Source organism: Lepidochelys kempii, chromosome 14 (genome assembly GCF_965140285.1).
Source record: "Lepidochelys kempii isolate rLepKem1 chromosome 14, rLepKem1.hap1, whole genome shotgun sequence".
In the NCBI taxonomy this organism is placed as follows: Eukaryota; Metazoa; Chordata; order Testudines; family Cheloniidae; genus Lepidochelys; species Lepidochelys kempii.
In genome coordinates, this window is record NC_136393.1 from 23,362,276 (window position 1) to 23,389,630 (window position 27,355).

The window sequence follows — 27,355 nt, forward strand, 5'->3', positions numbered from 1 at the left end:
ATTATAAAAGCCTCCCTTGTTGAACTTGGCTGGGACACACAAGCAGAATTCCCTTGTTTCCTGTTTTTAATAGTAATAAAGTGCCTTCATTTTAAATACATCTTTTGGGCTTTGTCCTCCCTTGTCCAAACAGAATGTTGGGTCTTTCCTAAACTCTAAGTTAGCGTAAGAAAAAATACTTTCCAGTGTGGCATTACCTAGGGCGGGGGTCGGCAACCTATGGCACACGTGCCAAAGACGGCATGCGAGCTGATTTTTAATGGCACGCTGCTGCCTGCCTGGTCCCAGCCGCTGGCCCCGCTCAGCCCGCTGCTGAACCCAGGCCAGCAGCAGGCTGAGCAGGGCTGGCGGCCGGGACCCTGACAGGCAGCAGCGTGCCATTAAAAATCCTGCCTGCCCTGGCCCGCTCTTCTCCACGTGCCCCCCCCCGACCCCTGCAGGGGCAGGATGAAGAAGCTTGGTCCTGCTGGCTGCTGCTGCAGGACAGGCAAGGTCCCCTCTCACTGGCCTCTTCCCCCAGCGTGCTGGGTCCCTGCCCCTTCTCCTCTCCCTCCCTGCCACCAATCAACTGATGGCCCTTGCAAGGGAGGGGGAGAAGCGGAGCTGCAGCGCACTCACTACTCTGGGGAGGAGGTGGAGACGAGGTGGGGACGGGGCCTTGGGGAAGGGGAGTGGAATCAGGGCATATCCCCCCCAGCCCCCTGCCGTGAGCCGCTCTGGGCAGGGGGCTGGGAGCAGCCCCACGACCCTAGCCCACACCCCCAGCCCTCTGCCCTGACCCCTGCACCCCCCTCACACACACCCCAGCCTCCTGCCCTGATCCTTGCACCCCCCCACGACTCCAGCCCTGACTCCAGCACCCCTCACACATACCCAGAACCCCACACCCCATGCCCTGACTGCTGAACCCCCTCACATGCCCCCAGCCCTCTGCCCTGACTCCTACACCCCCCACACATACCCAGCCCCCCCAAGCCCTGACTCTTACACCCCCCACATTCCCACCCCCACCCTGAGCACCAAACAGGAGCTCCAGCACCACCCCCACCACAGTCCCACTTGCACCCCTCGTACCAAATGGGAGCTGCCCAGGTAAGCACTCCACACCCAAACCTCCTGCCCCAACCCTGAGCCCCCTCCCTCATTCTAGCTCCTGGCCAGACCGTACACCCCAACCCCCAGCCTGCTCCTTCACCTCCAGCCCTGTGCTCAGTGCACTCCCACCCTCAGCTCAGTGCAGAGAGAGAGAGGAAGAGAATGGGTTAGAACCAGGGAGAAGGTAGGTATCCACTCTATGTGGGCAGGTCCGGGATCCCAGACTGGCAGTGGGCTGAGTAGGGCTAGCAGCCGGGACCCTGGCTGGCAACAGCCGGTGGATGGAACCCCAGACCGGCAGTGGGCTGAGCCACTCAGCCCACTGTCAGTCTGGGGTCCCAGCCACCAACCCTGCTCAGCCTGCCACCGGTCCCTTGCCAGCCAGGGTCCCGGCCGCAGGCCCCGCTCAGCCTGCTGTCAGCCTAGGTGAATGGAACCCCAGGCTGGCAGCAGGCTGAGCGGGCTGGTGGCGTAAGATCAGCATTTTAATTCAATTTTAAATGGAGCTGCTTAAATATTTTGAAAACCTTGCTTACTTTACATACGACAATAGTTTAGTTATATAATATATATAGAGAGAGACTTCTAAAAACTGTTAACATGTATTACTGGCATGCGAAACCTTAAATTAAAGTGAATAAATGAAGACTCAGCACACCACTTCTGAAAGGTTTGCCGACCACTGACTTAGGGTATGAGCTGGACCAATGAACGGCTTTCCTCCCTCAGTTCTACACCCTGGGGTGCCTTTTACACTGCTTTGCTTTCACACAGCATGTAAGTTACTCCCAGTTATGTTGTATGAGTGCTGTGGCCAGCCACTCATGAATTACACTGCAGAGCAACACCAGTAAATTCCTAGTCCCAGACTTCCCCCAGAAATGTACATCTTGTACTGCCTGGCTCTCTCCTGGACAATGCAAGCTCATATAAAGTCTGTCATTTTATTAATAGAAAGTGATATGCAGAAATCTTCTTATCCCAAATGGAGTTTCCCAAACACTTCATCCAAACAAACTGGTTTAGATAAAACAATAAAACTAATTTATTAACTACAAAAGATAGATTTTAAGTGACTACAAGTATTGAGGCATAAAAGTCAGAATTAGATCCAAGAAAATAAAAATAAAGCGTAACTAATACCTAACTTAACAAGCGAAGTGAATTCAAAGCAAAGATCTCTCTCACCACCTGTTTCAGAAGTCTTACTGGCTGAATTTCTTTCATTTTCAATCCCTCCCCCAGTCCAGTACTGCTTCCTTTGTTCTTAAAGTGTTATTGATGCAGTGGGTAGAGAGAAAGGGAGAGAGAATTTGGGTTGTCTGCTCTCCCTTCTTATAGTTCGAGAATCATCTCCATCTGAGGTTCAGGAGGCAGCAAGTCTGTGTGAATGGGAACCGGCAGCTGTTTCTTTGTCAAGATGTAGATTTTTGCCCATATCCTATTTCTTGCCAAAGAATGGCCACGTAATTGGATGATGGTCCATTTGATTTTGTTGACACCTGGCAGAAGCATTGGCTAGACTTTTGTTTCTGGGAACCTGGTTTGTGGCTGCTCCCCCAGACTAGAAACATGTCTTAGTAATACCATACAGAGGAATCTTATAAGTTTACATGCAATATTTCCACACATATTTTACCAGGACAATAATGATCAGCAAATTATGAGTTTTCAAATGATACCTCACAAGGCATACTTTATACACAATTTATCATAGTCCTGCAAAAGGGGTGAACATAAGAGTGCAGACTGTCACATCCATATTTCTAATCAACTCTTTCCTGTATCACAATTAACTCTTAACCATTCCTCTGCAAGACAAAGTCCAGTCTAACTGTGGCAATGCAAGGTGCAAGCTTTCATTTTGTAGTCTAAAAACCCAGAGTTAAATTGTAAATATATGTCAGGCTGCCTCTATTAGTCTACATAGGAAATTGGTCTTTCTCATTGCTCTCTGAAAGTGTAGGAACACAGCTCTACCAGAATTAGAACTGGTTGAAAAATGGTTTTTTTCCCCTTGTAGAAAAAAATTTGGGGCAAAAAATCAAACACTAGTCTTGATTCTGAAATCCTGCTGTGATGCCTCATCGGAGTTGTAGTTTGGGTACCTCATGTTCCCATTCTCCTCCTTATACTGGGCTCCCCACTTGGCCTACATTTCTCCTGATACACCATGGGTTTCCCTCTTGGTGAGGGGAGGTAGTGCATCATTCCCATCATGTGGCTGGCATGCATCAGGGAACGTGGAGTTCAGCTTGGGAGCCCAGCCTATAGAGAATGGGGGAATGAGGCAACTGAACTACAACTTCCATGAGGCACTGCCATCGGATTTTGGAATAAAAATATTTTGGGTTTGGGCCAAAAAACCACCATTTTTCTGGTTATCAGGTGTTCAGTTCCCCCCCCCCCCCAAAAAAAAAAAATAAATAAAATCAAAAGAATTTTCCAAAAAGCCAATCAATGCTTATTGCCAAAAAACTAATTTTGTAGAAAGCCCCTTTTTCTACAGAAAAACAGTTTTGCTGGAAAATTTTTGACCAGCTATTATGGTTCCAGCGTAAGTTTTACCACTGAACTCTCATTCCCTCTCTCCATGGGCACCCTTCCAACTGAGTAGGACCTACACCTGTATTTCTTTCAGGGTCGAATTCCATGATTCAGCGCACCTTTAGGCTGAGTCCCTAAGTCACAGCACCCATATTCACCCGTGCTGTGTCCTCTGGGTTTTGGGCCCTGTTCTAGACTTCCTTTCTGCAGTATGAAAATGCAGTCTCTTCGAAATAAAGTATTTATTTATCCATAAGAACATAGGGATGAAAGGGTTAAAACAACAAAAGGCCTATACACCCATTACCTTACCTAAACCTGAACCTTTTCCAGTTTCAGTAGGTCCACTTGTCCTAATCATCCCACAGCTGCTGGGCAAGGCAGACTGTGCCCCTGCAGTGGCTGCCGTGGGCTCAGTGTGATTCTCTGTCAGTGTCCCACCCACTGAGTTACAACACCGTCTTTTGATCCATATCAAAATTCCTTTGCCTGTCCTGGGATCCCTGAACCTGGTCAATCTGATTTATGCATCTCTCCAAGCGGATCAGAGGCAGCCTTCTAGCAGTGGATTTGTCTGTTAAGACCTGCAATTGAGAGAGAATCACTATCTGCAGTCCTGGATTGCAAGCTATCACTTTAAAAGTGGGGAGGTTTCCTGATACTTCTTGCAGGCCAGGGGGTTCTGTATCAAAGTGTGTGAGCAGCATCAGTCTGGAAAGAGTTAGCTTAAATCAATTAAGCTCTGCCTTAGGAAGCAGCTTGTTTTCTCTCTGTGTTATGGGGTTCATGTTTGTTATCATTCTGAATTTTACAAAATCCAGTAGTGTTACGCTGCAAAGTTCCAGAATATTTGTTTTTCTCTCACTTCTCTGGAGAGGTGTAAAACAACCCACAATTGAGGTAACTCTTTGCCCGCATGCACCAGACAACACAATAGTAATCACAGAGGCAGAAATACACACAATATTTATAAAATATAATACAAATTTCTCCTGTGTTCATCACACCAACTCTAGCCAGGATGATTATCCTTGTGTATGATGAGAGGTGGAGAACTGAAGTCCTCAGGGACTCTCATTGAAGTTTCTTAGCTCACATGTGTGGTAGCTTGAAGCAACAGGGCATCCAGATAGAGAGGCTGAGGACCAAGCAGTGGGGTATGTACCTGTTGCTACTTTGTTTTCTGTGTAACACTCCTTTATATTTCTAGGAATCCACTGTCTTCAGGAGGCAGCTGCCATTTTGTTTTCAGTTCAGATGCATGTGCCACAGGAGACCCACACACTAGGGACTTCTTTCTTTTGTGTTAAAGCATAACCAGAGTTCTCGTGTTGGTGCTCTGAGAAGAGAACTTAAAAGCAGATGAATGGCAAAATGGCTACTTATAGGTCTGTGAAGGGCCTCCAGATTAATGCAAAAGAAGAATCTGGCTAGAGTTGTGCTGTCTTTCCATGCAGATGCTGTTGAAGACAGTGGCATGAAAAGATCAGTTTTTTTAACTGTGCTGGGAAAGGTGCTTTTGGTAGCCACTAATGCCTACCATGTCCCACAGGACCCAGGCACAGTGAGGTTTAAGGACTTAGAGGAAGTTTATAAAGGTGTTGTGTGCTAAAATCCTAACAGGCCCATAGTTCTATCACACAAAATACATGATGGGCTCAGGGGTGGGACTGTAAGTGGCACGAGCCTTCCTTGCTGTAAAGGCATGGGGAGGAACTGGGCAGCACGCTCAGTACCTAGAGATCCCATTCGGAACCAGCAGGAAGCCTGGGGCCAGAGAACTCAAATGGGAAATCTGTGGGGATATGCTGGGAAACTTACAAGTGTAAGAATCTGGCCTGGGAGCAGCAAGTTAAATAGGAATCTGCAGGGAGGCAGCCAATCTTTAAGTTAGCCTGAGTCTGATGCTCTGCAAACCAGAGAGGCATCAGAAGCTGGTCACCTGCTGAAGGCACTGGATCTCCAGGAGAATGAAGGAGAAAGAGAGGCCCCAAGAGGGAGGTCACAGGCCATGCCGCAGTTTCCGGCCAATGTGAAGTTGGTGCTTGGGGAAGGGGCAGCGTGCGGAGACCCCCTGCTCCCCCAGGGGCCGCAGGGATGTCCCATCCACTTCTGGCAGTGGCGCGGAGCCAGAGCAGGTAGGAAGCCTGCCTTAGCCCTGCAGTGCCGCTGGACTTGCTAGGAGGAGTTGATCAGCCGGGCCTGTGGACCCCCTGGAGTACCCTCGGGGACCCCCAGAGGTCCTCTGACCCCAGTTTCAGAAACGCTGGATTGGAAGGACTGTGAGCTGCATATGGAAGGAGTAGTCAACAGGCATGGGTACAGAAGCCAGCACACTAAGGTATTTGTTACACAAGGCTTTTGGGGAGCGTACATGAGGGGCATTGGGCACTTAACGGATATACAGGAATTTCACAAATAAAGGGCAGGGATTGTTTTGTGTTGGTATAGCGCCTAGTGCAGTGAGGTTGGTCTGTGGCTGAGGCGCTGATTAATTATTAACAATAAATGAAGGTCGCCATAGTGTGAGGAGCAGTTGGGGTGGGAAGTGTCACAGAGAGACCTCGATGCCATAGGGTGATGGGTGGGGCAAATGAACTCGTTGTCTCTGACTGGAGTGTTACTGTACAGCAACAGAGAACAGATGATTTAGTGGTGGGATTTCTCTGGTTTCCTTCTGCCTTTTACAAAAATCCCTGTTTCTGTGTCAGCCTGACTCTCCACACAGTACTGCCTGGCTTTCCTGCACATCAGCACTAGACTAAGAACCAACTGTGTTTTCTATTGCCTCGTGGGTAGAGCTGGTTGGGAATTCTTGGGCAAAACTTTTTTTTTTTTTTTTTTGGTTGGAAGGTGCTGATTTGTCATACCAGTTTTGATAAAAGTTTCCTCAAGTCGGGATGGAATTTCTGGTCAGAGAGACAGACAGCTTGAATGACTTTCCCATATTTAGTGTGGTCTTGTCCAGGGAGGAGATAACTCTGGAGTTGATAGCAGAATGGTTACTCCTTCACTCGGCCTCTGTTGGATGTGTCTTGAGGTGAGTGGTAGAAGTGTAGGAGCACAGGCTGACCCAGTGGTTAGGTTAGCTGGCATATTGGGAGACCTGGGTTCAATTCCTTGCTCTTCTACAGGGTTCCTATGCTACCTTGAGAAAGCCACATGGGGGGAAGATTTTCAAAGTCACTTAAGCACTAAATTCCCATTGACTTTCAATGGACGGCAAGTGCCATTTGTGCCTTAAAAAATCTCCCTCTTTGTCTCTCTGTGCCTCAATTCCCCCTCTTTAAAGTATGGGATAATACCACTGCCCAACTTCACAGGGATGTTATGAGGACAGGTATGTTAAAGATTGTGAGGCACAGCATCATAGTAACAGGGGTCCATCCTGTAAGTATAGAAAGGACTAACGGTGTTCAAGAAAGCTTCTTGTCCTTGCTTCCACCAGAGGGCGCCCCTCTGTCCAATAATGAACACTTACATCTCGCCTCCTGCTGCTTCTGGTCTATTTCATATCCCTGCAGCTTTGCAAAAGCATCTCAAAGGCTAATCATCAGACAGCAGCTGCCAGGCAGGTGTCAGGCTTCTCTTTTCTTTTTGGTTTGATCTCTCTCTCTCTCTTTTAATACATTTCTTTTCAAAGGGTGGGCTCTGGCTTCCCTCTGGAACCGGCTCCTAAGAAGTGCATCTGCCTGAGGAATTCTGGGCTCAGGAGGATTTGCTTTCTTCTTCTTTCTTTCTTTTCTTTTTTTTTTTTTTTACGACACCTTTCTTAGGGTCTTATTAAAAATAAGAAAGGGGCTAGGATGGAAAAGGAGAGCAGGACGCCTACCCGCTATGGATCATTGGAGTCAACCAAGTGGACAGCTGCAGACCCAGCCAGAGGTGAGAGCGCTTTGCATGCATGTGGAGCAGCCAGGCATCCCCTGAGATCCCAGCTGATGAGAGAGCTCAGCCACCTCTCCAGGCAACGGACTCAAATCCGCACTCAATGCCTGCAGAGCCTGCTGATGAATAACATGCGGTCTGAGCGGGACCTCAGTTGGATTGGTCTCCTAGCTCCCTTCTCTATGTAGCAGGGGTGCTAGTGACTATGATGGGGGTACATAGCAATCACAGGGGAATGGGTGTTTAGAAATATTCAGTGCCTCTGATGGTTTTTCTTATCACCTTGAAAGTTTCACAAGGGTAAGTCAGGGACTTTCCCATCCTCCTCCCCTAGAGCTAAGGGGTTGTTGGTGGCACTGGGGGGGGGGGTGTCCTCTGGGTGCCTGCATAGCTCATTGGCAGGGTGAAGGCAATAGGAATTTTCAAAACAGTCCTTTTCTGCTCAGCAGTAGGGACATAATAGTGGCAGGCACTGGAGGAAGCAGGTGATCAGGCTCATGAGTAGGAAAACCTGGCTGGGAACCAAGAGTTCTCTGTTCATTCACAAAATCAACTCACACCAGCTCTTCCAGGTGGGAGTTTGTGCTGTGAGAGCACAGAGGTGGCAAAAGTCCAGTGCCTTTGGGGATGCAGATGAGGGAAGGGGTGGATGACTGGGTTAGAGTAAATGAGAAATGTCCTAGCTTGTCTCTCTGGGTGGAGAAAGTATTAAAAGATAGCTTTCAGAGTAGCAGCCGTGTTAGTCTGTATTCGCAAAAAGAAAAGGAGGACTTGTGGCACCTTAGAGACTAACCAATTTATTTGAGCATAAGCCATCTGATGAAGTGAGCAGTAGCTCATGAAAGCTTATGCTCAAATAAATTGGTTAGTCTCTAAGGTGCCACAAGTACTCCTTTTCTTTTTATTAAAAGATAACGCATCAATCCCCAGAGCCCCCCAAAGCTGTGACTACCTTTGAAAAATGATCCCCTCCTGGCTCCAGTGGCCCATTGTTAATTTGATTCTTGAGACCATCATGGTGAATAATGAAGATGAGGATAAGATTCAGGAATTTACACATTCACCACGCTACTAAATATTATTAGCTTCTGCTTTACGGTTCCCCAAGTGAGCATCGCAGGGCTGGTGGTTCCGGCAACAGCTGTGGTGGGGAGATTGATGGTTATCCATTTATCCAGACTATTTATGCCGAGTATATGGTGTCTTCAGACACACAGCAGCAGCTGTTTTAGCAGCTGCTACGTAACAGCATGGGGAGTGTGGGCTAGTGGTTAGAGCAGTGAGCCAAGGACTTCAAGGTTCTCTTCCAGATGCAGCTGCTTGTTTGCTCTGTTTTCTCGGGCACCTCATTTCCCTGCTATGTATCTGTTTCTCCTCCTGTGAAATGGGGATGATCACAGAACTGTAGGGCTGGAAGGGACCTCGAGAGGTCATCGAGTCTGGCCTCTTGCACTGAGGCAGGACCAAGTAAACCCAGACCATCCCTGACAGGTTTTTGTCCGATCTGTTCTTAAAAACCTCCGATGACAGGGATTCTACAATCTCCCTTGGGAGCCTGTTCCAGAACTTAGCTACCCTTAGAGTTAGAAAATTTTTCCTAATATCTAACCTAAATCTGTATGCTACAGATTAAGCCCATTACTGCTTGTCCTACCTTCAGCAGATGTGGAGAACAACGGATCACTGTCCTCTTTATAACAGCCCTTAACATATTTGAAGGCTGTTATGAGCTCTTCCCTTCTCATGACTAAACGTACCGAGTTGTTTTAACCTTTCCTGATAGGTCATGTTTTCTAAACATTTTACTGTTGTTGCTCTCCTCTGCATGTTCTCCAGTTTGTCCACATCTTTCCTGAAGTGTGGCAGCCGGAACTGGGACACAGTACTTCAGCTGAGGCCTCACCAGTGCTGAGTAGAGTGGGACAATTACCTCCCAGGTCTTGCACGCAACATGCCTGTTAATACATCCCACAATGACATTAGCCTCTTTTGCAATAGCATCACATTGACTCATATTCAATGTGTGATCCACTTTGACCCCCAGATTCTTTTCAGCAGTTCTACCACTTAGCCAGTTATTACACAACTACAAAATGGGGATTTGATTTTTCCTTCCTACGTGAAGTACTTTGCACTTCTCTTTATTGAATTTCAGACCAATTCTCTAATTTGTTGAGATCATTTTGAACGCTAATCCTGTCCTCCAAAGTGCTTGCAACCCCTCCCATCTTGGTGTTCTCTGCAGATTTTAAAAGCATACTATCCACTCCATTATCCAACTCATTAATGAAAATATTGAATAGTACCTGACCCAGGATCGACCCCTGCAGGACCCCACTAGATACACCCTCCCAGTTTGATGCAAATCGTTAATTACTCTTTAAGCACAGTCTATCAGCCTGGTTTGCACCCACTTTATAGTAATTTAATCTGGACAACATTTCCCTAGTTTGCCTATGAGAATGTCATGTGGGACTGTGTCCGAAATCTTACCTCCCCAGGGGCGCAGATGAGCTTGTGAGGCTTAATTAATTCATGCTTTCTTTGTACAGAAGGCAGTGAAATCATACAGAGTAATGCTGTACTGTTCATATTGTGCTTTCTCCACCTCAGCAATGGGCAGGGAGTGGAGCCCAAATCTAGGGCTGACCAGAAAACAAGAATTCTGATTTGCGGAAAATGTGGAGGTTTTGACATTTGTTTCAGGTCCAATTAGAACAAAACAGAGACCTTTTGAAATGTTTCATGAGTCAGCGAAACCCACTCAAGAATAGCCAATAGCCCAGTGCAAGAGCTGTCACCTGGGATGTGGGAGAGCCCGGATCAAGTCCCTGATTTGGAGCAGAGACATGAATCTGGATTTCCCACATCCCAGATGAGTACTCACACCACCAGGCTGCTCTGGGGCAGGTGTCTGTCTTGTTTTGACCGTAAGTTCCACCATGGTCCTAAGAAACCTTTCCTGATCAAAGTGGCATCGCAACCAATATATTTCCTTGAAAAGTTTTGGTTTGACGAATCAGCATTTTCCAACAAAAAATGTATCATTCCAAAATTCCTGACGGACTCTAGTTTCATCTTAATGTCCCCTCTCACAAGCCTGACATCATACCTGGCTCACACTTTGCTCCTTTCTCCTGAGCCTTCCATCCAGCCATTCTTTGAGCTTCTGCCTTCTGCCAATTACATATCTTCCCTTATTGCACTAATTACCTCCTTAGCCCAGCCATTGCCCCCAAGTGTCAACAATCTCCACCATAAGAGGTTAATTGCTCCCGATTAAGCCAGTATATCTTCTCTGTGACACAAGTGACCAGGGTTCTACAGCTAGCACTCTGTCACAGAGACCGTAGGATCCGGCTGTGCTACGAGTACCCGGAGAAGATCACGTGAATCCAGAGGTTGAGCGGCTTCAAAAAACGCTGTGAAACCTTCTTCCTCAGCAAAGCCTTTGCACCGTGAGACCACCACTCACATACAGATATCCCCTTCCACCCCCAAACCTTAACACTGACCTTCCCTTCCACCCCCAACCTTCAACACTGACCCCCCTTCCACCCCACACCCCAACACCGACCCTCTTCTACACAACACTGACCCCCCTTCCACCTCAGACCCCAACACTGACCACCTTCCACCCAACACTGACCTTCCCTTACACCCCAACCTTAAACACTGACCCCCTTACACCCCAAACCCCAACACTGACCCCCCTTTGACCCAATACAGCAGAGCTCTTGCCATGAAAGAGAGAAGAGCCAAAGGGGCCATGAAGTCCATTAGGGACTTTGCTATTGATTTTCTGTGGAAGGCACCCAGATACTATGGTGATGGGCAGCAGTACTAAACCCTAAGGTAGATAGACAGCCCTTTCCCATTCCCTGGGTCACTGGGAGTTTCAAGGTCAGGCTGCTTATGATTTTATTCATATTCCCTTTGCACACCCCTCTATTTCTACCCACAGCGCTCTCAAGAAATACTTGAGGAAGAGGGGTGGGGAGGGAAGAACAGGCAGTGGAAAAGGAAGGGGGATGGGATGGGGCAGGGTGAAGAGAAGGGGATGGGGAATGGGGCAGGAGAATGGGGATAGGGGCAGGAGACAGTGGGAGTGGAAGGCGGATGGGATGGGGAAGAGAAGGGGACACAAGAATGGGGGAGGGGGAAACAGGAGCCCGGCATGCAGTGTCCCCTTGGCAGCAGAAGCAGCTGTTAAGTTGGCCCATCCCCTCCTCCCACCACTAGCACTGGTAGCTCAGTTACCACTCCAGGCAGGGGGAGTGAGCCAGGGAACTGGCTTCAGTGCACACGTGCGTGTGTGCTGCTCCCCCCCCCTCCAAATATAGCAGTCAAATTATGCCTATGGTGGAGAGAGGTGAATAGTGGGGATCTGTACTGGGACCAGGGATGCTCAACATATTCATAAATGATCTGGAACAAGGGGTAAACAGTGAGATGGCAAAGTTTGCAGACTATACAAAATTACTCAAGTCCTAAGCAGACTGGGAAGAGTTACAAAGGGATCTCACAAAACTGGGTGACTGGGCACCAGTGAAATTTAATGTTGATAAATGCAAAGTAATGCACATTGGAAAACATCACCCCAACCACACATACAAAATGATGGGGTCTAAATTAGCTGTTACCCCCCAAGAAAGAGATCTCGGAGTCATCGTGGAGCATTCTCTGAAAACATCTGCTCAATATGCTAACAATGTTAGGACCCATTAGCAAAGGCATAGATAATAAGACACTATGTACAGCCATGATGCGCCCACATCTTGAATACTGTGGGCAATTCTGGGGTTCCTCTAGGGCAAGGCTGTGGCACAACGCTGTAGGGGAAGGGGAATATATGCCACTCATGCTACGTGCACCCTGTGGATGTGGCTTAAGGGCTGATTCTGCCAGGTCTCCACTCCCACTGATTGCAGTAGGAATTGAAAGCACTCAGCAACTCCCGGCAGCTCACAGTGTGGAGAGAACCTCAGTCCCTGGGACTGCCAATCAATCAGGCGTCTTTCATCATGACCCCAGTAGCAGCAACAGTCAGCATGGATTTGTCAAGAACAAATCATGTCAAACCAACCTAGTAGTTTTCTTTGACAGAGTAACAAGGCTTGTGGAAGCAGTAGACGTGATGTATCATGACTTTAGTAAGGCTTTTGACAATGTCTCACATGACCTTCTCATAAACAAACTAGGGAAACACAACCTATTATAAGATGAGTGCATAACTGGTGGGAAAACCATTCCCAGAGAGTAGTTATCATTGGTTCACAGTCAAGCTGGAAGGGCATAATGAGAGGGGTCCCGCAGGGATCAGTTCTGGGTCTGGTTCTGTTCAATATCTTCATCAATGATTTAGATAATGGCATAGAGAGTACACTTATAAAGTTTGCAGACGATACCAAGCTGGGAGGTGTTGCAAGTGCTTTGGAGCACAGGATTAAAATTAAAAATGATCTGGACAACTTGGAGAAACGGTCTCAAGTAAATAGGAAGAAATGCAATAAGGACAAATGCAAAATACTCACAATCAGATACACACATACACAATGGGAAATGACTGCCTAGGAAGGAGTACTGTGGAAAGGGTCATAGTGGATCACAAGCTAAATATGAGTTAACAGTGTAATGCTGTTGCAAAAAAAGCAAATGTCATTCTGGGATGTATTAACAGGAGTGTTGTAAGCAAGACATGAGAAGTAATTCTTCCACTCTACTCCATGCTGATTAGGCCTCAGCTAGAGTATTGTGTCCAGTTCTGGGTGCCACATTTCAGGAAAGATGTGAAGAAACTGGAGAAAGTCCAGAGAAGAGCAACAAAAATGGTTAAAGGTCTAGAAAACATGACCTATGAGGGAAGATTGAAAAACTGGGTTTGTTTAGTCTGGAGAAGAGAAGACTGAGAGGGGACATAACAGTTTTCAAGTACATAAAAGGTTGTTACAAGCAGGAGGGAGACAAGAAGCAGTGGGCTTAAATTGCAGCAAGGGAGGTTTAGGTTGGACATTAGGAAAAACTTCCTAACTGTCAGGGTGGTTAAGCATTGGAATAAATTGTCTAGGGAGGTTGCGGAATCTCCATCACTGGAGATTTTTAAGAGCACGTTTGACAAACATCTGCCAGGGATGGGCTAGATATTACTTAGTCTTGCCATGAGTGCAGGGGACTGGACTAGATGACCTCTCGAGGTCCCTTCCAGTCCTATGATTCTATGATGTAGCTCACTAGAAACAGATCTGCTCCAAGCGCTGTTGTGAGTCATACCCAGCTGGCTGATGGCTGTCTAAATGTTTCCACCAAAGCTGTATGCAGTGAAAATCTGTAGCTATTACACTCCTCATTAGTGCTACTCTCTTCCCCAGGACAGTGTGTGATGATCAGATTGCCTCTGGGTTTAAATCAACACTCTGCTCTCTTCTTTGGGTTGCATGGTTGAAATGGGGCCTGTGGAGAGGTCATTTTGCTCCAGTAATACATTATTGATCCTGTTGTCTAGCTCAGTTGTCATGTGCAAAATGCCTTGGGATGCCTGGCTGTCTGAGCAGGACAGTGTGATCATAGGCCCACTGATGGGGCCATCTTTTCCCCCCATCAGAAATGGAATACAGGAACTTCCAGGTAGGATCAGACCAGGGTCCCTCCAGTCCAGTGTCCTGGCCTAGACCATGGCCAGTTATCTTTGAACCTCCATACATATTCACTGGCTTCTCCTGACTGAATCAGAATTAAATGGCACAAGGAGACTTTTGTGGAATAACAGGGGTCTGTGTCCTCTCATCCACAGCTCTACTCTCCACTCCTCTGGGATGGGTCCCCCCTTCCCATCATTCTGAGCCAAAGGAAATTCTTCGCTTGCAATTCCATGTAACGGACAATCTTGTTGGACAATTATTTTCTCTGTGTCTCTTATTGTCCAAAGAGCACTGGCACAACTCAAAGGCAACTTTCAATCCCTTGGTCCTTATCTAATGCTCACAGGAGCCAGGAGTGACAGGTTGGGGGTTGACTGGAACAATTTTCACTGGAACAAGTGTTTTCAAATGAGGTGAGAAATGGGGTATTCTTGTGTCTGGAGCTCCATGAAGCAGCCCTGTTCCTCCGTATGTCATCGCTAGTGAATGTCACCTCTGTATTTTCCAGGTACAGTAAATAACAAAAAGAAAAGGAAAAGGAGTACTTGTGGCACCTTAGAGACTAAGTACTCCTTTTCTTTTTGCGAATACAGACTAACAGGGCTGTTACTCTGAAAAAAGAAAAGGAGGACTTGTGGCACATTAGAGACTAAGGAATTTATTTGAGCATGAGCTTTCATGCTCAAATAAATCTGTTAGTCTCTAAGGTGCCACAAGTCCTCCTTTTCTTTTTGTGAATACAGACTAACACGGCTGCTACTCTGAAACCTGTCAGTAAATAACAGAGAATCAGAGGGTGGACGAAGCACCATATAGGAACAAAATGAAACTTACTAAAAAAACCATGCACCTGCCAGCCATGCTACATTGCTGGATGCAAAATCACTGGTACTCTCAGACCAGTACTGCAGTATATATATTCTTAAATGCAGTAAAGGTTGCTAAAGGCAAATAATGCCCAACTAAACCACAACAACCAGGAAAAAGCCATACAGCTACATGCATCATCCCACCTCCCTCCGCCACCCATCCATTACCACAACAGTCAGACAACTGTAACTCTGCAACCAAACCAGAGGGCAGTTTGGAAAAATTGTGGCTAAGAGACAGATCCTCAAAGCTATTTAGGCATCTGTCTCCCATTGAAATCAGTGGGACTTGCCCAAGGTTACAGAGGGAGTTTTCATCAGAGCAGGGGGTTCTTTTTCCAGGAGTTTCTGCCATCCAGTGCTCTGCTCAGACCAACAGACCATAGGTAAATTTTCAAAAGCACCTGGGTGACTTAGAAGCCTAGCTCCCATGGACTTTCATGGACATTGGAGCTTGAAACTTTACACTCTAGAAGTAGCTCTGTTTTCTGGCCATGACACCTGTGTCCTCAGCTAATGAAACCTGCATTAAGTCCAAGTCGTTACTTATCAGAGCAGCTATAAAACCATCAGCCTAGTCCTTTAAGTCTGGTGCCAGAAGTGAGACGTAAATAACTGCACAATTTCATGGCTGTTTCAGGGCTGCATTTAAAATCTATAATATGAGTGAATGAGAGAGGCGCTGAAGTGGATAAGCCGTTCAGACCATTATTTTCATTACTCGCCCCGTTATCTGGCAGTGCAGTGAAACACATTTGGTGAAAGCAGAACAAATCAGCAGCAGGCTCGGCCGGAGCGTCATAATAAGAGTAATTACATTTAGATAGCACATGTCCGGCAAAGAACAAGACCCCAGGGTGACTGGGTGTGCAGGTGTACTGCATTGTAACAAACCGGTAGTCACTTATCACTTTGCGGTGGTCAGTAATCCTAACACCATGGGCAGAAGGCCCCTAGCAACTGAGCTAAAGGAAGATCTCCTTTAGGAATTAGTGGTAGAGGGCCCGTTGTACACAGTGGAGCATTTCTGATTCCATCCGGTAGAGGACAATGGCTCACAGACACACTAGCCAATTCCTTTACAGCACGTTGGCACGCTCGTCTCCAAGCGGAAAGGTAGCAGTCATTATACACTAACAGCGCTGAGCAGCACGTTAGGGCAGGAAGTGATGAGGAATCCTGTGCCCAGTTGCTGGTGAAATGTAGCAGGATTAAGATAATCTCCTCTTTGCCCCAGACACTTAGGGCTGATGGGTTTGCCCATTGTCAGGAATCATGCCCAGTAGCAGAGCCAGCCTCTGAGCAACCTAATGAGCACAGCTGGCCTGTAGCAGGCTGCCTGATTGGCCACACAGCCTGACTGGTGGGAAGAGTCAGCAGACCGGCTCTTAAACCCAGCAGCGGTTTGGTGAATGCTCATGTTTGTGAGAGTGCCCCTTGCCTCACTCCAGGTAACCTGGCTCTGGTCCTGGGCTCCTAGTCCTGACTCCTGCGCCAACCACTGGGCTTGACTCCTGCACTAACCACTAGCGGTGACCACCCAGACCCCAGTTTCTGACACCCATTGCTGCGGTAATGTGCCTTTCAGAGGCATGCCTAGGGCCAGTACCCTTGAAACACAGTGCAGGGAAAAGCTGTTAAGGCTGTAGCTCATTTTACACTATTAGCAAAGCCAGGACGCACTAGAGGAACCAGAGAAATAACCCTGGTTGTGCCCCAGTCCCAGGACTGAGCAATCAGCTCCTAGGGAGGTGATGTTAGCAGACAGCTGTGTGACAGACCAGAGCCTGAGGGTGACTAAGGAGGAACAGGGGAACTGGAAACGAGGATTCCTGTTGGTACAGGGGGACTTTAGCCCATGATCTGTCTAACAAACCAGCTCCATTCCACACTGAATGGGGCTCTCCTGCGGCACTTTGTATTTATGAATCAGGAGTGAGATTAAAGGTGAAACCTCAGCAGATTGTACATGTGCTGGAGGTACCCACACCAAACTCTTTGTTAATTTACACTTGAGGCTGCTCAAGTGTACTTCCCCACAGCCACCCAGGCGGTAAAAGGCCAGGAAATCACTCGCAGCCAACACAATGCCAATCTCCAGGTTTTAGCCCACCCTCATCATGACACTCCAGAATAAGGGCATGACCTGGAGCCCATTGGAGTCCATGGAAAGCCTTCCATGGGGTTGAGCAGATTTTGACTCTGGCGAGGCCCATGTTTAGCACACTCACTCGCAATGCAGCCGTGCTATTGCCCTCCGCGCACACATCGCAGAGCTGAAGAATGAAAGTCGTTCTCAATTAAGACCTTATCCAAAGACCACTCAAGCCAGTAGAAAGATTCCCATTAACATGACTAGGCTTTGGAATGGTCCCAGGGAACAGGGACAACAGCATGTGAGCCACGTGTCCATTCAGACCAACCCAGGCTGATCACATTGCAGATATCAGTGTCAGGATGGCTGAGTGGTCTAAGGCGCAAAGCTTAAAGTGCCTTCCTCTCTTGAGGACTGGGTGTTCTGGTCTTCGTATGGAGGCATGGGTTCAAATCCCACTTCTCACCCATTGCGGGGGGATAACTCAGTGGTTTAAGCATTGGCCTGCTAAACCCAGGGTTGTGAGTTCAATCCTCGAGGGGCCATTTAGGGATTGGGGCAAAAATTGGGGATTGCCCCTGCTTTGAGCAGAGGGTTGGACTAGATGACCTCCTGAAGTCCCTTCCAACCCTACAATTCTATGATATCCAGCCCTGTCAGCTGCTGGTCCACACCCCAAGAATTATCTTTGTAGGTTATTCACTGAATAATTGTGAATACACAAGGAGGGCTGAGAAAATCCGCAGCCGAATGGCTGAGGAAGGCACTTCACCCTCCGGGAAATGTGAATAATAAAATGCACATATCCCAGAGGAGCATCGTGAGGCTCAATGAATGTTTATAAAGTGCTTTGAGATCCTTGGATGAACCCTATGAAGTATCAGATTATAGGCTCTTCAGGGCAGAGATGGCCTTTCTGTCCTGTTTGTACAACACCTAGCACAATGGTGCTCTGAATGGGACTGCTAGTCGCTCCTGCAATTCAAATAAGGATTCATTTCAATGATCCCCGAGGGAGAGCTAGCATCATGTTGGTGCCCTTTTGTCCTGGGAGACATCTGTTTCCTAGCCACTCACCAGTCTCATTTAGATTTTCTGATAATGAAGGTGAATTATAATGAGGCAGCTGATATATTAGGGCCGTGAGAAAGATTTGAAGAACCAGGGGACTGGCTGATCTCAGTGGGTCTATCTGCACTGCAATAACACCCCACAGCACTGCGTCTCAGAGCCCAGCTCAGCTGACTCAGGCTAAAAACGGCAGTGTAGATGTTTGGGCTCTGAGACCACCCCCTTCACAGGGTTTCAGAGTCTGGACTTCAACATCTACACTGCAATTTTTAGCCCTGCAGCCCAAGCCCTAGTCAGCTGATCTAGGCCAGCCACAGCTGTGCCATAGTTCTTTTATTACAGAGTGTATATGTACCCAGTGTTGCAGGCAACAGATCTATCGCCACAGAGCTCACATACATGGGGATGTGAGACTAGAACCATTGTCCTGAAGGTCTGACAAATCAAGCCTTTACCATGCCAGCCCTCCTTTACCTGGCTCTACAGACAGGTGCTTTAGCCTGTCTGCCTCAGACACCAGAGGGAAACGTCCCTCATTCTCACTTATGAAGAGAGGAATCCGTGCTATCAGAACTCCGTTCCAGTTTTCGAAATGCCAAAACCTTTGTCAAAATCTCCCAGGGCATGAAGGACAGAGCCCATAACAGGGACCCGAAGCAGTGTCGCGTGAAACTTAAGGAGCGGAGGCAAGCCTACCAGAAAACCAGAGAGGCGAACGGCCACTCCGGGTCCGAGCCCCAAACACGCCGCTTCTATGATGAGCTGCATGCCATTTTAGGGGGTTCAGCCACCACTACCCCAGCCGTGTTGTTTGACTTCTTCAATGGAGATGGAGGCAACATGGAAGCAGGTTTTGAGGATGAAGAAGATGATGATGATGATGAGGTTGTAGACAGCTCACAGCAAGCAAGTGGAGAAACCGGTTTTCCCGACAGCCAGGAACTGTTTCTCACCCTGGACCTGGAGCCAGTACCCCCCAAACCCACCCAAGGCTGCCTCCTGGACCCGGCAGGCGGAGAAGGGACCTCCGGTGAGTGTACCTTTTAAAATACTATACCTGGTTTAAAAGCAAGCATGTGAAAGGATTAATTTGCCCTGGCATTCGCGGCTCTCCTGGATGTACTCCCAAAGCCTTTGCAAAAGGTTTCTGGGGAAGGCAGCCTTACTGCATCCTCCATGGTAGGACACTTTACTACTCCAGGCCAGTAGCACATACTTGGGAATCATTGTACAACAAAGCATTGCAGTGTATGTTTGCTTGCGTTCAGACAACATCCGTTCTTTATCTCTCTGTATTATCCTCAGGAGAGTGAGATATCACTCATGGTCACCTGGTTGAAATAGAGTGCTTTTCTTCAGGGGACACTCACAGGTGCCCATTCCTGCTGGGCTGTTTGCCTGTGGCTGAACAGAAATGTTCCCTGCTGTTAGCCACGGGGAGCGGGGAGGGTTGAGGGGGTAGCCACATCGTGGGGGGAGGCAAAATGCGACCTTGTAACAAAAAGCACATATGCTATGTATGTAATGTTAACAGCAAGGTTTACCCTGAAAGAGTGTAGCCATTGTTTTATAAAATGTGTCTTTTTAAATACCGCTGTCCCTTTTTTTTTCCTCCACCAGCTGCATGTGTTTCAATGATCACAGGATCTTCTCCTTCCCAGAGGCTAGTGAAGATTAGAAAGAAAAAAAAACGCACTCGTGATGAAATGTTCTCTGAGCTCATGCTGTCCTCCCATACTGACAGAGCACAGACGAATGCATGGAGGCAAATAATGTCAGAGTGCAGGAAAGCACAAAATGACCGGGAGGAGAGGTGGCGGGCTGAAGAGAGTAAGTGGTGGGCTGAAGACAGGGCTGAAGCTCAAATGTGGCGGCAGCGTGATGACAGGAGGCAGGATTCAATGCTGAGGCTGCTGGAGGATCAGACCAATATGCTCCAGTGTATGGTTGAGCTGCAGCAAAGGCAGCTGGAGCACAGACTGCCACTACAGCCCCTGTGTAACCAACAAGTTCCATAGCCTCCACACCCAGACTCCCAAGAACGCGGTGTGGGGGCCTCCGGCCAACCAGCCACTCCACTACAGAGGATTGCCCAAAAAACAGAAGGCTGGCATTCAATAAATTTTAAAGTTGTAAACTTTTAAAGTGCTGTGTGGCATTTTCCTTCCCTCCTCCGCCACCCCTCCTGGGCTACCTTGGTAGTCATCCCCCTATTTGTGTGATGAATGAATAAAGAATGAATGAATGTGAAGCAACAATGACTTTATTGCTCTGACAGCGGTGATTGAAGGGAGGAGGGGCGGGTGGTTAGCTTACAGGGAAGTAGAGTGAACCAAGGGCCGGGGGGTTTCCATCAAGGAGAAACAAATAGAACTTTCACACCGTAGCCTGGCCAGTCATGAAACTGGTTTTCAAAGCTTCTCTGATGCGTACCGCGCCCTCCTGTGCTCTTCTAACCGCCCTGGTGTCTGGCTGTGTGTAACCAGCAGCCAGGCGATTTGCCTCAACCTTCCACCCCGCCATAAATGTCTCCCCCTTACTCTCACAGATATTGTGGAGCGCACAGCAAGCAGTAATAACAGTGGGAATATTGGTTTCGCTGAGGTCTAAGCGAGTCAGTAAACTGCGCCAGCACGCCTTTAAACATCCAAATGCACATTCTACCACCATTCTGCACTTGCTCAGCCTGTAGTTAAACAGCTCCTGACTACTGTCCAGGCTGCCTGTGTACGGCTTCATGAGCCATGGCATTAAGGGGTAGGCTGGGTCCCCAAGGATAACTATAGGCATTTCAACATCCCCAACAGTTATTTTCTGGTCTGGGAATAAAGTCCCTTCCTGCAGCTTTTGAAACAGACCAGAGTTCCTGAAGATGCGAGCGTCATGTACCTTTCCCGGCCATCCCATGTTTGATGTTGGTGAAACGTCCCTTGTGATCCACCAGAGCTTGCAGCACTATTGAAACTTGTGGTTTATGTACACGCCGGCTTGGTGCTCTGGTGCCAAGATAGGGATATGGGTTCCGTCTATGGCCCCACCACAGTTAGGGAATCCCATTGCAGCAAAGCCATCCACTATGACCTGCACATTTCCCAGGGTCACTACCCTTGATATCAGCAGATCTTTGATTGCGTGGGCTACTTGCATCACCACAGCCCCCACAGTAGATTTGCCCACTCCAAATTGATTCCCAACTGACCGGTAGCTGTCTGGCGTTCCAAACTTACACAGGGCTATTGCCACTCGCTTCTCAACTGTGAGGGCTGCTCTCATCTTGGTATTCATGCACTTCAGGGCAGGGGAAAGCAAGTCACAAAGTTCCATGAAAGTTTCGCAGCCACTGGGAATTGTCCCAGACCTGCAACACTATGCGGTCCCACCAGTCTGTGCTTGTTTCCCGAGCCCAGAATCAGCGTTCCACCACATGAACCTGCCCCATTAGCACCATGATGCATGCATTGGCAGGGCCCATGCTTTCAGAGAAATCTGTGTCCATGTCCTGATCACTCACATGACCGCGCTGACATCGCCTCCTCGCCCGGTATCGCTCTGCCAGGTTCTGGTGCTGCATATACTGCTGGATAATGCGTGTGATGTTTAATGTGCTCCTAATTGCCAAAGTGAGCTGAGCGGCCTCCATTCTTGCCTTGGTATAGCATCTGCACAGAAAAAAGGCGCGGAACGATTGTCTGCCGTTGCTCTGATGGAGGGAGGGGCGATTGACAACATGGCTTACAGGGTTGGCTTACAGGGAATTAAAATCAACAAAGGGGGTGGCTTTACATCAAGGAGTATTACAGGCAGGACTTCACAGAGGGTTCCAATAAGAAATGGTGCACTTAAGTAATTGTTCTTTTGGAACAAGCAGGTTGGTTTGGCCTCTGGTTGATACATGGCTAGATTTACCTTGCTGCATCTTTTCTGTGAGTGACTGCAGTGTGACCTAGAGGAATGAGTCCCCTAGACGGGGGGGGGAGGGGGGAAACAAATGAGTACAAAACAAAATCTGGTCTATTTCTTGTTTTGATCCACTCCATCTATCTTTTACATCTTTGGCTGGCAGCAGATGGTGCAGAAGGACTGCATGCCATCCCCATCTCGTGGCTGCTTGGCAGAAGATGGTGCAATAGGACTGCTAGCAATCCGTATCACCTGCCTGCTCACCATAAGACGGTTCAATAGGACTGACTGCAGGACTAAAGAGAATGACCTGGTCAAGTCACTCCAAATTTAGTCCCTGCGCCCATGTCTGCCCAGGCGCTCCCAGCCGATGTGGCCAGGAGCACCTCGGACATGACGATGACGGCTACCAGTCGTACTGCACCGTCTGCTGTCACAAGGCAAGGGGTTGCTGCTACTGTGTAGCAATGCCGTACCGCGTCTGCCAGCACCCAGGAGACATAGGGTGACGGTTACCTGAGCGGGCTCCATGCTTGCCGTGGTATGGCGTCTGCACAGGTAACTCAGGAAAAAAGGCGCGAAACGATTGTCTGCTGCTGCTTTCACGGAGGGAGGGAGGGAACGGGGGCCTGATGATATGTACCCAGAACCACCCGCGACAATGTTTTAGCCCCATCAGGCATTGGGAGCTCAACCCAGAATTCCAATGGGCAGCGGAGACTGCGGAAACTGTGGGATAGCCACCCACAGTGCAACGCTCCGGAAGTCAACGCTCGCCTTGGTACTGTGGAAGCACTCCGCCGAGTTAATGCACTTCATGCACTTAGAGCATTTTCTGTGGGGACGCACACACTCGAATATATAAAACCGATTTCTAAAAAACCGACTTCTATAAATTCGACCTAATTCCGTAGTGTAGACGTACCCTGAGCAGGATAACTGAAGGCCGGGTGTGTCCCATGGCAAAAAACATGGTCTATGTGCCTGCCTCATCTCCAGCAGGCAAAACACAAGCACTTTAGGGTTATCAGAAGACTCAGAGATGCAGATTCATTTTCCCCCTCTAGCAGTTTTTATCTCATTAATTGTCTTGCTGCTTTATGGAGGATGAGGTCTCTGGTGTTTTTAGTATTTGCCGTCAGAATAAAGTCTGGTGACTCATTGGTTTTGAAAGAATAATTAGCGAATCTAATGAAAGAAGGGAAAATGACAGAGCTTCCTTAATGCTCGGCCTCTCTGGCTTGCCTGCTTCAGAAGCATGCCGTCACAGTGGGCCCTTCATGCATATTGCATACTAGTTAGGAGGAGAGAATAGCTACCTGAGTCAGCCTTGATGGTAATGTGGGTCCTGAGCAGATCCGTTCCAATGAGGGGCACATCAGGCAAAGTCCAGGAAATAGAAATAAAGGAGAAATCCAGCCCCACAGCAGCTTTCCATGGATACGTTGATCCTGAATCTGATCACGATCTAGAGTGGCACCACTGAAGTAGCACCAGATTTAGGGCTCCGGCTTGCAAGCTGCAGAACTCTCTTGCCCCAATCCAGCAATGAACCTGAAGCCATGAAGAGCTCCACTGAAAGCAATGGGCTTGTCTACACAGGGGGTTTATTGTGCACTATGATACACCTTCTTTAGTCCACTTTAAAAGTGTAGAAAATTCATTGTGTGCTGAGTTAGTGTGGACTCATGTTTGTGTGCACACACTGCTTGTTCATGCTCGCTTGGCAGCCCTCCAACAGCTATCCCACTCTGCTTTGCATGAGGCCAGGACCGGCCAGGCTGTTCACATGTGTGCCTTCCACTGCACTGGGGTCAAGTTGACTGTTGTCACCTCCCCATTTAAATGCTGGTGCGAAGCCAGGGTTGGTCTCCTTTGCAACACCGTGCTAGGGCAAAGGGGGCTTTCCATGGCAATATATTCTATTGACATCACTGCAAGGCCCCTTTATGCTTTCAGAATGTTGCAAAGGGGCCTTAGTGTCAATGAGAATTGGGCCCAATGAGCTTGAAGTAAGCATGTGCGTACGTGTGCTGTGCTGGCTTGGGGAATCCTGCACTTTGCAGGATTGAGCCTGGGTGTCCTGGGATCAGTGTCTGACCCAGTCTCTCCATGAGTTGTTTTCATACATCTATAGGTTCATAGACAATATGGCCAGAAGGGACCATTGTGATCATCTAGTCTGACTTCCTGTGTAGCACAGGCCAGAGAACTTCCCCGAATTAATTCCTGTTTGAACTAGAGCAGATCTTTTAGAAACACAGCCAATCTGGATTTAAAACTTGCAGATGATGGAGACTCTACCACGACCCTCAGTAAGTTGTTCCAAAGGTTAATTACCCGCACTGTAAAAAAAATGCACCTCATTTCCAGTCTGAATTTGACTCACTTCAACTTCCCGCCACTGGATCTGGTTATACCTTCGTCTGTGAGATTGAAGAGCCCATTTTCAAATATTTCTTCCCCGTGCAGGTACTTACAGACTGTGATCAAGTCGCACCTTAACTTTCTCTTTGTTAAGCTAAACAAAGGTACAGGACCATTCCTGGCCTTTGCATGGGCTTCTCTGGGATTTGAACAAGAAACCTGCTTGTGTCCAAAGCAAGAATCAAACCCCTAGATCAACAAGCCACTTTTATCTCTTGTCTCCTGCTTTCTAACCCAATTCCTTTCACGTTTCATTTGCAGAAGAAATTGTTTCCATGGCCGATTCGACTACAACCGTGGATGACATAGAAGGGGAACTCTTTAAAATCGAGAGGATAAGAGAGGTCCTGGTGAGAAGGGAATCAGAGCTGAGATACATGTGAGTAGGTTGCCAGCTTCCTGTCTCCTCCTTTGGATTTTCCTGTGAGTTCTTCTGGCCCATGGGTGGTACATCAGCCATTAGAGTGAAAAGCATCCTTAGGGAACTGCAGAATGGGTCTCAGCTCAGGGGGGTTTCCCCATTTGAAAGGGAGCCCACCTGGGAGTGAATCTGGCTTGACATTCAGCACTTGTGAGCAAAACCAGCCATTTTGTCAAAATTAACAAGATTCCTGCATTGTGAAAAACAGCCAGTGGAGTTGGTGAAAAATGTCACGGAGAAATTCTCCCACCAGTGTCTTGTGTGACTGGTTCAGTGCCATAGCCAGTGCCTGATGCAGACTGGGGCAGGAGTGAAAGTAAGTTGTCTGGAGCTCAACCCAGATGTGACTGAGGTTTCCTCCTGCATAACACAGGCTGTAGAATTTTACCTGGTAATCCAGGCTTCAGGGCCACCACTTCAGGTTGAGGTAGAGCACGTCTTTTAGAAAGAGAAACCCAATCTTGTTTTAAAGACATCAATTGGTGGAGAAAACACCACATCCCTGGTGAGGTGATGGTGGTGGGTTGGGGGAAAGCAGCCAGAGGAGAAGGCCATAGTCATATCAGCCCTTTAATTGAGGGTGTGCATCCACAATAGGCCATCCAAATTGGCAACAGGGGTGAATTTTGGCTTCCGGACACAAACTCTAGGATCCCCATGAGACTAGCCGTTTTGTGTTTTGGATGCTTTTGTTTCTGCCACCTCTCATACATCACAGTATTGGTGGCTAGAGCCATTCATTCGGAGCAAGGAGTGTACAGGGGAGTTTCATCTTTCATTTTTAAGTGTAATCCTTCTGCCAGCTGGAGCCAGCAGCAACAAGGGCCGGGTTCAGTATCTAGGGGTTCCTTTTCAATAATACAACACAAAACCGACTCGAGCCCCCACCTAGTGACCTGGGACAATTACACCCCCTGGGTGCCTCTAAGACGCAATACTTCCCCTCTCATAAGCACAGAGTCTGTGTGAAGCAAAACCTTTTTATAAAAGGAGGGAAGTAGAACAGCATTAATTTGCTCCAACGAGAGACTGCTGAATTGGAATTAATTTGCAAACTGGATAAAATTAACTTAGGCTTGAATAAAGACTGGGAGTGGATGGGTCATTACACAAAGTAAAACTATTTCCCCATGTTTATCCCCGCCCCCTGCTGTTCCTCAGACGTTCTTGTCAACTGCTGGAAATGGCGCACCTTGATTATCACTACAAAAGGTTTTTTCCCCCCGCTCTCCTGCTGGTAATAGCTCACCTTACCTGATCACTCTTGTTACAGTGTGTATGGTAACACCCATTGTTTCATTTTCTCTGTGTATATAAATCTCCCCACTGTATTTTCCACTGAATGCATCCGATGAAGTGAGCTGTAGCTCACGAAAGCTTATGCTCAAATAAATTTTCAAATTTCTCTAAGGTGCCACAAGTCCTCCTTTTCTTTTAGCATTAATTTGGGGAAACAACACAACTAGGATTCATAAACATAAACCATGAACACAAGACTCACCCCCAAGTAAGTTGGGCAGTGTCCTTTTCCCCTTAGGGTCTTAAGTCCAGCAACCCAAAAGTTCCTTTAACATGCCCGTCCCTTCTCTGCACCCCACTCACAGTTGCTGTCCTTGGCCAATGCAGCCCCAGAGTTCAGAGGTTCATCTGCAGAGTTCACCTCCCACCCTGGATAGAACAGGGGGTAAGGAGGCACAATACATGCTCTGCTGCTCGGGCACTTGCTCGTCGCCCCAATGGCCGATTGCCATACCTCTCTGTGGGGCTTTGCTCTAGCCCTCTCCGCCAGCCGCTCTGCTGGCCACTTCTTTCCACCAACCGCCTTGCTGGCCGTGCCTCTCCACCAGCTGGCCACTCACCAAGATGTCTCAGGGCCCCCGCACTTAAAACAGCTCTCAATGATTTCAGCTGTTAGTGGGGGAGCTTCACTGCTGGTGCATACTGGGCAGTTTCTTGCAATAGAGACACAGTCCCAAAGTAGGCCTAATACTTAGACCTAGATATCAGTGATTTCAGCTCTAAAGCATGTAACAAGACTCTCAACTCAGCCTAAATTAGCTTTTTTATTTTACTGTAGAAAGAGACAAATGGTGCTTACAACCCTTAAACAAAGCCCACACCACAAAGTACAACTATCCCACCCCCTCTCAACTCATTGGGCTTTGGAACCCATGTCCCCTGCCTAACGACAGCACTTACGTTGAGGGTGAGTCCCTCCATCGGGGTCTGCCGGTAGAGTTCTGCTGCCCTTGGTTCACAACACAAGGATAACAACACTTTATTACTCCTGCCTCAATAACAAGGAGACTGGGGATCCAACACCAGCCACAACTGATCATTTGGGCAAGCAATCCCATCATGCTGATCATCTAGGCAGGGTGGGTGTGTCCATGCAAACGAGATC

At 48.0% G+C, this 27,355-nt stretch overlaps 1 protein-coding gene across 4 annotated transcripts in view; it reads left to right on the forward strand.

Moving 5' to 3' along the window:
* The window catches only part of LOC140897797 (bMERB domain-containing protein 1), a 75,127-nt gene that overhangs the window by 12,051 nt on the left and 35,721 nt on the right, over nt 1–27,355 (forward strand). For 2 of the 4 annotated variants that reach the window (XM_073310867.2, XM_073310866.2), the window contains exons 1-2: nt 7,189–7,527; nt 24,792–24,909. In XM_073310867.2, coding sequence (XP_073166968.1) covers nt 7,449–7,527; nt 24,792–24,909 — 197 coding nt within the window. In that variant the 5' untranslated portion in view covers nt 7,189–7,448. Of the gene's footprint in view, nt 1–7,188; nt 7,528–18,824; nt 19,234–19,823; nt 20,388–24,791; nt 24,910–27,355 lie in introns of those variants that run through there. The other 2 variants (XM_078848424.1, XM_073310868.2) reach the window with 2 other exon arrangements.